Source organism: Ovis aries, chromosome 1, assembly GCF_016772045.2.
Source record: "Ovis aries strain OAR_USU_Benz2616 breed Rambouillet chromosome 1, ARS-UI_Ramb_v3.0, whole genome shotgun sequence".
Classification (NCBI taxonomy): Eukaryota; Metazoa; Chordata; class Mammalia; order Artiodactyla; family Bovidae; genus Ovis; species Ovis aries.
In genome coordinates, this window is record NC_056054.1 from 62,356,583 (window position 1) to 62,369,035 (window position 12,453).

Sequence of the window (12,453 nt, forward strand, 5' to 3'; positions counted from 1 at the left end):
ATACATTGCCAAGTGAAGGAAGCAGGTTATGAAACAGTGTAATTATATAAAATTATCTCATATTTACATCTGTATCTGTGAGGATATTCTCCAAAATTTAAAAAAAAATTATGTATTTGGCTGGGCCAGTTCTTAGCTGCAGCATGCAGGATCTTCACTGTGGCATGCAGACTCTTAGTTAGAGCATATGGGATCTAGTTCCCTGACCAGGGTTCAAACCTGAGCACCCTGCATACAGAACTTGAATCTTAGCCCCTGGACCACTAGGGAACTCCTCTCCAAAATTTTAATAGTAGCTATCTGTAGATGATAAAATTTAGGGTATTTTTTCCTATGTTTTATGTTTTTTGGAGGGTATGGTGTGATTTTTATTTTTGTGATGAGCAGTTATTATCTTTACAATGAGAACAATGAAGCTACTTTCAGTTTGCAAAAAATTGTTGCAAATAAAAAGCCTCATTAAAAAAACCTTCAAATTTCCTTAAAAAAAAAAACTGCTTACTGTAAAATAAACAAAACAAAAAACCAAACTCTTGCATGAACATAACAAAAAAAACTGTTCAACTGTTTCTATAACTAAGCCATATTATAATGTGCTGATGACAGGAGTAAAAGAAACCAGGGAAGCTGTTTCGAGGAGGAACACATGTGAAATCAAGGTCTCCTGACCAGGTGTGGATAATATGCATACTTTTTAAGCACCAGAAGGATGGAGTATCCTTCAATTATGATTTTAATCCAAGCTTTGGATGGCAGCTGATTTACAGATATAGTATGTCTAATCCCATATCTTACAGGAAAAGAGAAAAAAAACCTTCCCATCTCTGATAGCAAGGATGTGGTGATTTCATTCATCATAGAAGTTTCTGTTGCAAAAAAGAGACACAGGCTGTCGAGCACAGTACAACTCACACTTTATTCCATCGTGATCGGTATACCTGTAGGATCAGGACAGCAAGAGACTAAAATCAGTGCAGAACTTCTCGGGACTAAAGGGCCGTGAAAGGCATTACTGGTTTTGACACACAGAGTGGATAACCATACATGGCCTGCAACAGGCTGGTCAGCAAGATAAAATGCACAATAAATCTAACACCATGTGGAAATCATTTCTGGGTTTTGTAGGATGTTAAGGAGTAAATAATTACAAAGATTAACATGCAACTCTAAATAAGTCACATTGTTCATCTGCAGACTATTTCCCCCGTTCGGGATGAAGAGATAGCCTTAGGAATCTGTTCACAGTAGAGCAATCAATACACAGGAGAGAGATCTGCCTGCTGATTCCTATAGCAATCTGTCACAGTTGAGAAATAATGCCGCTTCATGTACTTTCTCTGGATTGTCCTTAGTAAGCTGAATCTTATCGACCACGAGATTCCGACTCAACTGTTATTTACTTACATACAATTTCTAATGTCCTTATAATGTCAAAAAGCAGTTTCTGTTAGTTTATCCTCGTAAATCACATGGGACAAAAGAGGAACCTATATAATGGGGTAATGGGTTGTCTTTCCTCTTCAAAGATACTATTATGCTGATGAGTACACAAAAGAAAGAATATCAGTATTCTGCAAGTATTTTAGGTTTTCACATCATCATATCACAGAGAGGGTCCAAAGAAGCCAGTCTTGTAGGTGATGGAACAGTGCAGAATAAGATTCTGTAGAAGAGGCACATAGATTCTAAGTGATTTCTTGAGACAAAGAGAATGAAAGATGGAAAGATGCAAAGAAAAAGAAAAGTGAAAACAGCCTTCTGTTAGAACAAACTGTTCAAAAGAAAAATTGATCCACTTTCAATTTACTAAACATAACAGAGAACAGTTCTTTAATTTGGAATGATAGAAATAAAGATATTGAAAATCATAAGCCAGTTAGCTTTACTAGTACGCCTGAAGTGGCTCATTGCATTCATTTTCCCGTGGCTGTTTTTGAGATGTTGAACTCTCCTGGGGAGGATTTCTGTTTTTGCCAGCATAGGGACAGATTTAACCCAAAAGGGCAGCTATAACTGCTGAGGACAGTTTTATTTATTAACTTGGCATGTGGATGACATTCATTCTCTCTGTGGCAAAAATATATTGTTCACCCATGATGAGACAGTTGGAAATATGACAGTGATCAAGATATGTTTTAGTCATAGGATGCATGAAATTAGATATTTGTATGATATGAATATTAAATTTAAGCAAAAAGAAAAAGAAGGAGGAGAAGGAATTTCTTCAAAGTCTGACGTAAAATCATCAAATAAAAAACATAGTGGTTAAGGATGTCTTGTATGCTCAGAGGTTTCTTACTTCCATTTGCTTAGGGGGAGAGAGAATAAATGAAGGTATTCTCTCTTGGTCACCAAACATAAAGAATGTCTGATTACAAACCTGTAGGTGAGCAGAGCAAGACTTGAAGTAGCATTTCTTAAACTCCCCGAATCTTAAGAAGCCAAAGGCAATATAGGAAAGGTGGAGATGACTGGGAAGTTTGATAACATGCCTGGATCAGTCACCATTCCTTGGAAAGTACCATTTCCCCGGGGTTGCTAAAAGGCTGATTCTTTCAGGTTTTAAGTAAAAGACAACTCTCTCTCCCTCTGCTGCAGCATTGTTATTTGTTAAGAGATTTGTGTCAGTTTAAGCTTGTGTAACGGGAAGGCTAGACAGGAAATAAATTTCCATTGAACTCCACGGTAAATGTTGGATATGTCAACGTAGAATTGTCCATTGTCTGCAGTTGGTTTCAAGCACCAAGCCTATCATTTCCTGAACATGCTCCAAATGGCTTGCACCAGCCCATCTACAGTCATTGTTAAATGTAATGACTCTTTTGAAAGGAATAACTCTGTAGATTAGGAAGAGTGCAGGGGCAGAAGCGTGGACGCAGGGTGAGTTTCAACCCGGGGGGGAATGAAAATGAGTCAAACGAAAAAAATTCAGTCTATTCCTCAAGGTCTGTAAATGGCCAGTAATGAAGCAAAAATTCATGGAATGTGACTTAAAGTCTTCCTGAAGTGTTGTACCCATGGAGTGTTTCCAAGCTTCTTGATCTGCAGTCCCCTAGCAACCATCTGATGCTGAATTCACCTTCCTAGGTGTGGTGCCCTACTTCTTCTGGAATTTAGATCTCTGGGGCAAACTCCATTGGGAATTGCCTCTGGGTAGTTAAGTCTCCCCTCAACAGCTGCTCTGATTTTCGTCACACTTCTGCTAAGGTGGACCCTTCTGGGGGTCAGTGGTGTGACGGCAGAAGATGCAGCCGTGAGGCAGAGAAGACTAATGAGAGACAAAGTCCGCTTGCAGGAAGGCGTGGCGAAGGCGGGACCCCAGATTCTAAGGTCAAGGTGACAGCGAAGTAGGAAAAGAAGAAAAAAGAGAGAAGAGGAGAGGATCCCTGGACAGGGAATTTCACAGGAGCCAGAGATGATTCATGACAAACAGAAAGAAAACCCAGTTTATCTGACTGATCAAGAAGACATTCGTCGGCATATATTGGCAACTAAATGATTTTCACACAGATAATACAAACACTAAAACAAGTGTTTCCTTACTAGTATTAATCACGTTTCAATAATTCATTAGCTCTATATTTTCTAGATTGCTTAACTCGTTGAGCAAATCCACAGTTTAGGTACCACTGTGAGGGGAGGGGGTGGGCGAGGTGCAGAAGGAAGGAATGAAACTTAGAATTGTAAACCAGGGTTAGTGGCACAGTGGCACAGGAGATTGTCAATGAAAACGACAGGAGTGGGTACAGTTACCGGCCTTAGGAGTGCAGTACTGCCGGATACAAGGGAGGGACTGTGACTCAGGAGTCTGCTTTCTTGTTAATTAAAACCGAGCAGCAGGTCAGCAGCCCGTCCACCTTTTCCAGTTCAGAATTGCTCACGGGGATCAGCATATGGTCCTTCAGCTTTTCATAAACCTGTAGGAGGAATCAAGGAAAAGCAGAGAAGGTTCAGTTTCTGCCTCTGTTTTCCCCGGCCCTCCAGCCCCAGCCCCAGCCCCCTCCCCCAACCCCCTCTGCCTGGGATAGATAATGCATTTAGCTCGTGAGTTCAGGCTTTTCATACATGGAACCCCAAGGCATGCATGTCACTGAGACCACACCCATGCCCACAGCGAAACCCATAAAGCGAGCAGCACTGGTTAACCACTAGCTCTCTGCTCTAACCTCAAAGCCAAAGATGTGTCAGAAATGTGGTTGTTACTAGCAAGGCCTTTATTCTGCCCTGTCAGTGCTGGATTAAGTGATATATGAAAGTCTGTGGCCTTGATTTCAGTCTGAGTATGACTCTCCACACTTTAAAACCCTCTCAACTATAAGGTTTCTTTCCTTAACAAGCTAACTAGAAACACTTGCCAAAATATGATTTAAGTGAAGGGTTTCAGGTCAAAGTGCTTTTAAATGACGGGTGTGAATTTTAGAGCATCTTTTGACATGAATAGAAAGAAAGCATGTGTCAAACCTTCAAATAAACAGTAAACAGATTTTTCTCTGATGATAAATCAAAGCATATTGGTTTTTTAAAAAATCACTTGAAAATATACTGTCTAAAACCAATCCACCATGCTTCTGTAGAGTGTACTTGGTTCCTTAAAATTTGGTACCATGGTTAATTAACAGTGGTGGAATTAGAGCTGCGTTCCAGCCCCAATTCTGTCAACTCATGGTTTTAAGTGTGATTTCAGTCAATTAGCATCCCCATGGGATTATTTCTCTGTAAGACTGGAATAATATTAGTGCCTTCGCGGGCTGCTGTAATGGATGGATAGGGTAATGCATACAGCACGCCAGGCACAGTGCCTGGCACAGAGAAAGCCCTCTATAAACATGAATAGTGTTCCTGTTTTTGGTGATAGACCCAGGGCTGAATTCAGAAGCAGTTAATGATAATCCCACTATCACATGGTTGATGTGGCTTAAGAGGTAGGTATGAATGATCCAGAGTTCCATTTCCCCAGGTAAGTTCAGTGACCAGGGTGCTTACTGATACTGCAGATTCCAGGGTGGAAGTCCAGGAACCTGTATTTTTAACTACTTTGATGCACATTAAGATATGAGATCCAGTATTCATTTGAGAGCTGGTTAAGACACAGTCTGGGGGGTCAGAGGTCCTCTATTTTCCTCAGATTCACACTTTTGGCCATGAAAATAGAAAAAAATAAAATCTGCTTATCCTCCTCCCCTTCTCCCTTTTTAATCTGCTGAGGGAGATCCTGATTATGAGAATCAGCCTAGTAATTATACAGTACTGAATTTTAAAAAGGTAGCAAAACTGTTTTATAAAAATGTTAAACCTAAGATACATGTGTATAAAAAAAAGAGAGATTGATGGCTATTAAGGCTCTTCTGCAATGCTTCGTATAGATATCTTGTTCCTTTGGGCAGAGGTGATGCTGAAATGCCTAAAAAGGATATGAACCCTTAAAGGATCTATGGATGAGCACTTTTGGATCTGTTTGGTATGATTAAAATGAAATTACTGAAGTATACAGGTAAGACTGGCAGAGTGCTCTGAAAGACTGGGAAGACCAGTCTTTCTCTCAGACCAGGAAAGAATTCCATACCGAGGAGGCAATTCCCTGTTTAGAACACAAATGAAGAGATACTTATAGGGCCCAGCTGGCTGGTTCTGAATGTGCAATATTTTATATTTCTTCCTGTTTTCTCCTTTCAAGACTTTGCTGCCTAGGATGTGTAGCCCTTGCTTTTAGCCCTTGCTTTTCTGCAGCCCTGACAACGAGCACTCTTCTCTTTGGGTCATTCCTATTTCTCTGCCTTAAGGAATAAATGACCCTCTGTTGAGGGGCAGCTTACATTTGTCAGAAATAATGACACAGTTGACCTGTGTAGGTCTCTGTGCTTGATGAGCATGTGAGTGTCAGGAAGTACATTTAATCAGAGCTGGAGCACAGACTCGGGAGATCCAATACTCATTTGAAAGGCAATGAATACCAGGCATGATCATCTCAATTACTCTGCATGCATTACTGACCAAAGACACTAATGAGAAGAGCGAGCTAAATAAACTTTCCTTTGGCCCTAAATTATGTTATCCTTTGGGCTTTCCTAATGATGTGTTTAGGGGGAAAGGAAGCCCCTGTTATTTGTCACTCGATCGTGAAAAACATCCTTAGGCAGAAAGGTTTTGAGGAGGTCTCCCCAGCTACTGTGGCAGGAAGGACGTTTGATTACCTTAGCACTTTCTGGGTACTCTTCTGGGGTTCGGTGCAGCAAGACGTGGCCTTTGCTGGGGATATTCAGGTATAGGCAGTTTGCGGCCGTGTCATCAGGCACCGTGAGCTTGTCGTAGCGATGATCACTCATCTGTTGCATGATCTATAGAGAGATACAAAGTGGGCCTGAGCAGAGCGTCTCCCACATCGGCCAACAGGCGGGCAATGTGGCAGGATAAAAGCTTGCAACCTCCACCTAAGCATGCTCCTCTGTGTTGAAGTTTGTCCATTACCTCCAGTCACTTAAAACCAGAAAAGGAAAACCAGATGTAACTATGGTTCTTTGGAAGAACTGTAAGGGTTCTTTTAAAAGTGTTTTTAAGGGTTTTAAAATGTTTAATTTTTAAGTTTTTGTTCATAAGATCTATCAGAAAGACACACAGACAAAAGGCCCCGCTGGGGTTTTGACGATATCCTTGGCTGAGTTAGCAGGACTGCTCTGGTCTATAGGGAAAAGGACTATAGCAGCAATCAGAATGGTCAGTTAACTGATTAGCAATAACTGCACATATACATGCACAAACATAATTTCTTCTTCTAGGTGCATTTATTAATAAATTGAATACACTTATCTGTTAGCAGGTGCTATCCTTAATACAATGAGCATAAAAATCCCCTGGGGGAGGTGAATGTTAAAATCATATTCCAAGGTCTCACCCCTAGGGATTCTGGTTTGACAGATTTGAGGTGAGGAACAGAAATTTGTATTCTGAGGTCCCTCTGGGTAGTTCTGAGGGAGATGGTCCCTGGACCACACTTGAAGAAAAACCAACTTATCAAGTAATGAGTTTATTAGAACCCTAATATAAAACAACTTAAAAATAAGACAGATGAATTCTACAAATTAAAAATATTGGTATCTCATCTTTAGCCCCTCAACAAATTAAAACAAAAATGCAAATAACAACCTCCCCCACCCCCCTAACCCCCACCCCATAATGCCAAAAATATCCAAACATCAAAAGTGAAAACAAGTATTATTTTGGGCTTACTCATGTAGCTTCTTTCCATTCTTTATCGTTATCTATACGTTCGAAAGAATCTGCCAAAATGTCATGCCATGAAGATATAACATGATCTTTTCATTGTCTGGTTCCAATCTACATTTCCAGCTAGGTCTTCCTTTACCCCTCGATATCTGTGTGGAAATGGGCCTTATATTCCTAGAACCCAGAGTTAGGCCTCTTGCGCATTCAGTCACAGAGCCACTGGAAAGTAAGATTTATGTTGGGAAAGAGCGGATGAGACACCAAGCTCCCTGCAGAAACTTCATTCTGAAGAGGATGTGAAGAGTACAGATGGTAAGGTCTTCTTGACTCACCATCAGGTAAATCATTCTCTTTTCCTAGTGGGGACTATGTCAAAGGCAGACAGAAACCAGAAGTAATATGGAATATCCTTCACAGAGAAGGAAACATTGGGAGTGGGGATGAGCTTAAGCACTATGTCAAAGGTGCAGAGACGCAAAGATAAACAGGGAAATGTCCAGTTTTTGAAGAGGTCACAGCCTACTGGAGGAGACTGTCAGACAAAGAGGCAATTGTATTACAGTAAGAACAAGCAGAGCACCATGCTAATAATTTTGTATGTATTATTGAATCCCCAAATTCCCATTTTACAGATCAAGAAAATGGACTGAGAGAGGTCAAAAAACTTGACCAGGCTCATGCAGGTAGATTTAAATCCAGATTTGTGCAACTCAAAACTTAATTTATTAGTCATCTCACTTTGCTCTCTTTCTTAATCTTCAGAGCTGCAGCAAAATCTTTGTCCTACAAAGTACCATATCATTTATTTTTCACTTATTTGGTACTTTTAATTTATGGTAAAAATTGACCATGGTACCATTTATCGTGGTACTATTTCTTCTCTTTTCATGTGTAATCTTATTAAGGCATGGTACAGTTTGGATTTGACTGGACATCTCTCTTGCACTTTTTAATTTAAATTGTTCTCTGAGGGGAAAGACCCATAGGATGAATCACCCACCAGTAGGGTGGGCGCTTCTTTAACACCTAGACTGAGAAAGCTCAGACCTATTCCATACATATGGGCTTCCCAGGTGGCTCAGTGGTAAAGAATTTGCCTGCCAATGCAGGAGATGAAAAAGAGTCAGGTTTGATCCCTGGGTTGGGAAGAATCCCTGAAGGAGGAAATGGCCACCCACTTCAGTATTCTTGCAGCAGCCATTCAATACATGGACAGTTAAGAACTATTCTAAGCAAATTATCAATATATTCAACTTAGCTCTCTTTTTGAAATGGATATGCTGCAAAATAATATGAAGAGGCTTAAGAGAAAAAAATCCAGACCCAAGTAACTCTGATCTCTTATGAATTGCTATTTAATTATATCTTATGCAGACTTTCTTTTGGCTGCTTTCAAAACACAGTAATAGTAGCTTCCCTTTATCATTGTGTGGTGAGGGACACATTAAGACCATGAACTCTGGAGTAAGACCTGGGTTGGAGTCTCAGTTCTCTCCTCTGTGAGCTATAAAAATTCAAGCTCTTTTTTTTTCACTTCTTAGTTTCCTCATCTATTGTCGTTCAGTTGCTCAGTTGTGTCTGACTCTTTGTGACCCCGTGCACTGCAGACTCCTCATCTATAAAGTTGGGATAATAATGGTCTTTCACACACTTATTATGAAAGATAAATGAAGATAATGACTATACTTAGGCACTGTATTAATCCCTTAATTAGCTACTAGTATTTTACCACAGCATGATCAGACAAACAGGGTTCACGTGTCCAGTCTGCAGTCCCATCTACCATTCTAGCAAACTTTGCCCTTTAAGCTCACACTTAAGATAGTCTGTTTTGAGGTAAAGAAATCACCTATGGCTCTTAGTACAAGATGAGCTGAAAGAGAAAGAAGCATAGCAAGTCCATACCTCACAGGCCTGAGTATAACTTCAACACTCCCATGAGCAGCCTGGCAAATTCCCCACCTCTCAGTCTGACTCATGCTTGTCCGGGGGTGACTATGAAGCAGAAACATGGAATGTTGTACATTCCAGAGGAAGTGTTATCAAGGATGTTATCAGTGCTGACTTCTTGTTTAACCATGAAGGAACAAACTAGAATCTCCAGGGTTATGCCTACCTCAGAAGTGCCCAGTTTCTCTGGAGTAACGGAGACAGAATACTTCCTTTCCTGGTGTGCTTTGTTTACCTGGCCTTCAGCTCGCACCATGCTCCCTCCTAACCACCCTCCTTGCCCCCCTCAACCTTCTAGTTTGAACAATACCACCCCCACTTCCTATGCGCTTGATTTATTGTTCTTCAGTTAACGGTGTTTATGTGAAACGCTAATAGCTGTTTTCCCTTACTCTTTAATGTTTCTCTCTCTTCCGGGTCTTATATGTATGATTTATAACTTCTGGTGGGAACATTCCTAAAATTACTGACATAAGGGTCAGTACCCAACCTAACATTGTTTGAAGATAGTTTCACTTTTTTTCCTCACTATGAGGAAAGGAATTATACTGTTCTTAGTGTGGAAATAACTTTAATGCTGGGAATACATAAAGCAATTCACTGATAAATTCTACTGAGAGATACTCTTAAAATAAATGTCTAAATGAAACCACTGAAGCCACCTTAGGAGAAGCTTTGCAATTAATTTATCAAGGCCCCCTGGTTATCATTTTAAGACAGGTTTAAAAATATGCCAAAAGAAATGACTTTTAATAATAGAACAGACCCCATTTGGAGCAGTGAGTAGTTCTGCTTAACTATGGAAGAAAAATTACAAAAGCTCTGTCAGGCATAGTCCTTCTAAATTAAAAGGATTTAGGAAGTGGTAACTATAGATAATAAAAAAAATTACATTTTTTTCCATGAAAAAGCTAAAGGTACTTATTCTAAACACAAAGGGTTTCCATCTTTTGGGACAGGTTTTTCTTTTCCTGTTAATGATTATTTTCTTTTTTCTTATGTGTTGTTATTGTCTGAATAAGACAGCTTGCATTTATTTATAGCTGTGTTCAGGAGATGGCAAGTGCCCTGTACAGAACGCAGGGCGCTTGCCATCCAGAGGGGAATACACAGAAAAAGATTCAGGAGATTGTGTGTCTCTCTAGCATCTTTCCCCTGTTGTGCTGGAATGGCACTGTGAGGATGTGAGGATGTGCTCGCAGCCCTCCAGGCAGGGCATCACCTCGATGAGCTCAATGATGGAGCCACCATGAGGTGGAGAAACAGGTTTTGCTTCTGCTTTGTGGATGCACGGCAGCCTTTGTTAAAAGATGAGCATCATTTCAAATATCCCGAGAATGTGGCTGTTGGGCTCTTTAGCTCTATGTCCCAACTTTTTTTCCTAAAAAGGGGTAGAGGAGGTGTATTGCTCCAAAGCTGTGTGTAAAGTGTTCCTTTAACCCCAGGGACTGTATTTCCTGCTTCTCACTGCCCTGTGAGCCAGAATGAAAAGGAGAAAGCCCCTAAATCGTGTACACGTTACAAGGTCCCCAGAGGCCCCGGGTTCCGGGCAACACACAGGATTTCTACAGGGCTTCAGGGGAAGATCTGAGAGGCTAAATTGCTGTTCTAAACTTCTTTTCTGACTTTTGCCATTTCCCAAAGGAGTTATTCCACACACTATGTATGCTGTGCTGTGCTTAGTTGCTCAGTCATGTCTGACTCTTTGCCACCCCATGGACTGGAGCCCACCAAGTTCTTCTGTCCATGAGGATTCTCCAGGCAAGAATACTAGAATGGGTTGCCATGCCCTCCTCTAGGGGATCTTCCTGACCCAGGAATCAAACCCAGGTCTCCGGCATTGCAGGCAGATGCTTTATCAGCTGAGTCACCAGGGAAGGCCAGGGATACTGGAGTGGGTAGCCTACCGCTTCTCCAGGGGATCATCCTGACCCAGGAATCAGAACCGGGTCTCCTGCATTGCAGGCATAGTTTTTATCAACTGAGCTACTCAGGACAGGATACAACTGGCATTCCATCCAATTCCACTGTCTTCCTAGAGCTCTCCCTTCAGGACTGGCATGATGGCAGTGGAAGGTGGGAACCTAGACAAGATGCCAAGCTAACCTGGCCATGGATTCTGCCTTCAGAAGATGATAATCTATAATTTAAGCTAGGTCAAGGGTAAACTAGCAGTAAAATGAAAGTCAGTGTCCCTTGTGACACAGGCATCTCCTTAATGAAGAAGGCACGCAGCCCTGAGAGGAAATTGGTCACGTCCTGGTGGTCTGTTACACAGCTGCTCATCCGAAGGAACCCACATTGCTCCCCAGAGGGGAGCTGTCACAAAACCGAGTGGGAAACGTCTGGCTTCCAGCCCAAGATGATTGCAGGGCTAGTTGCATTAACAACCAGGCATTTCCGGCAGTTCCCAACATTTCTGGGAATTTTCTCATCCATGGGTCTGGAAGGCAATTTCATTCTCTCACTTGTTACTTACTCATGCTTTCTTTGTACTACATCACTTATTTTGAAAAAATTCCCAGGCTATGTTGTTTCACAGAACAATGTAGGCCGCATTGGTCAAATACCGAAGCAAAGTTGTACAGAAGGTGTTTAAAGATGTTTAGGAAACAGAGCACATTCTTGGCTTGCTCATACCGGATCTTCCTATGAAGCATACATATGTATTTGTCTTAACATATCAAAGTGGAACCAACTCAATAAAACAACTCATTATAGATTCTATTGAGATATACAGTATATGATGTCAAGCACACTTTTCATTGCTCACTGGATATCTAAAATCATTCGTACATTTATTTATCCACCCATCCGTCAAGAGTTTATTGAGAATTTGACAATATACCAGGCATCAAGTCTTGGCAGTCCTTTTAAGGCTCAGTCAAATAGCTATGAATGACATTCTAGAATTGATATCATGTTTTCATTTTTAATAGTGTTTCCATGGATCAGCTCAAAATGAACACAACCCAAGTGAGGATGCCATTTAAACAATCTCTCCGAATTGATGGGTTGTATAGATCCTAAGAATGAAGTCACATGGTTCTTTTCAGTTAAATCTGGGCAAACTTTCAATGCCAAATATTTCCTTCCAAGCTAGCTGACATTTCCTCCATAAATTATCTCATGTTTGGAGCTGCTGCTTTTACTCAGATCATATGGGCCACATGAAAATGTGGAGGAAAGATTTCTTCTGTTATTCAAACTACAACCGCAAGTCACAAAAATCTATTTCTGGAAGGAATCCTTAAACACAATGGTTTCTGCGGAAGGCTGGGA

General features: G+C 40.9%; 1 protein-coding gene across 1 annotated transcript in view; it reads right to left on the minus strand.

Moving 5' to 3' along the window:
• Positions 1 to 897: 897 nt before the first annotated feature.
• Positions 898 to 12,453, minus strand: part of DDAH1 (dimethylarginine dimethylaminohydrolase 1) — a 147,297-nt gene continuing 135,741 nt past the window's right edge. Inside the window, exons 5-6 of the mRNA XM_004002150.5 lie at positions 6,192 to 6,335; positions 898 to 3,917 (exon numbers count right to left, since the gene is read on the minus strand). Of these exons, the coding sequence (XP_004002199.3) occupies positions 3,801 to 3,917; positions 6,192 to 6,335 (261 nt within the window). The 3' untranslated portion in view covers positions 898 to 3,800. The remainder of the gene's footprint in view (positions 3,918 to 6,191; positions 6,336 to 12,453) is intronic.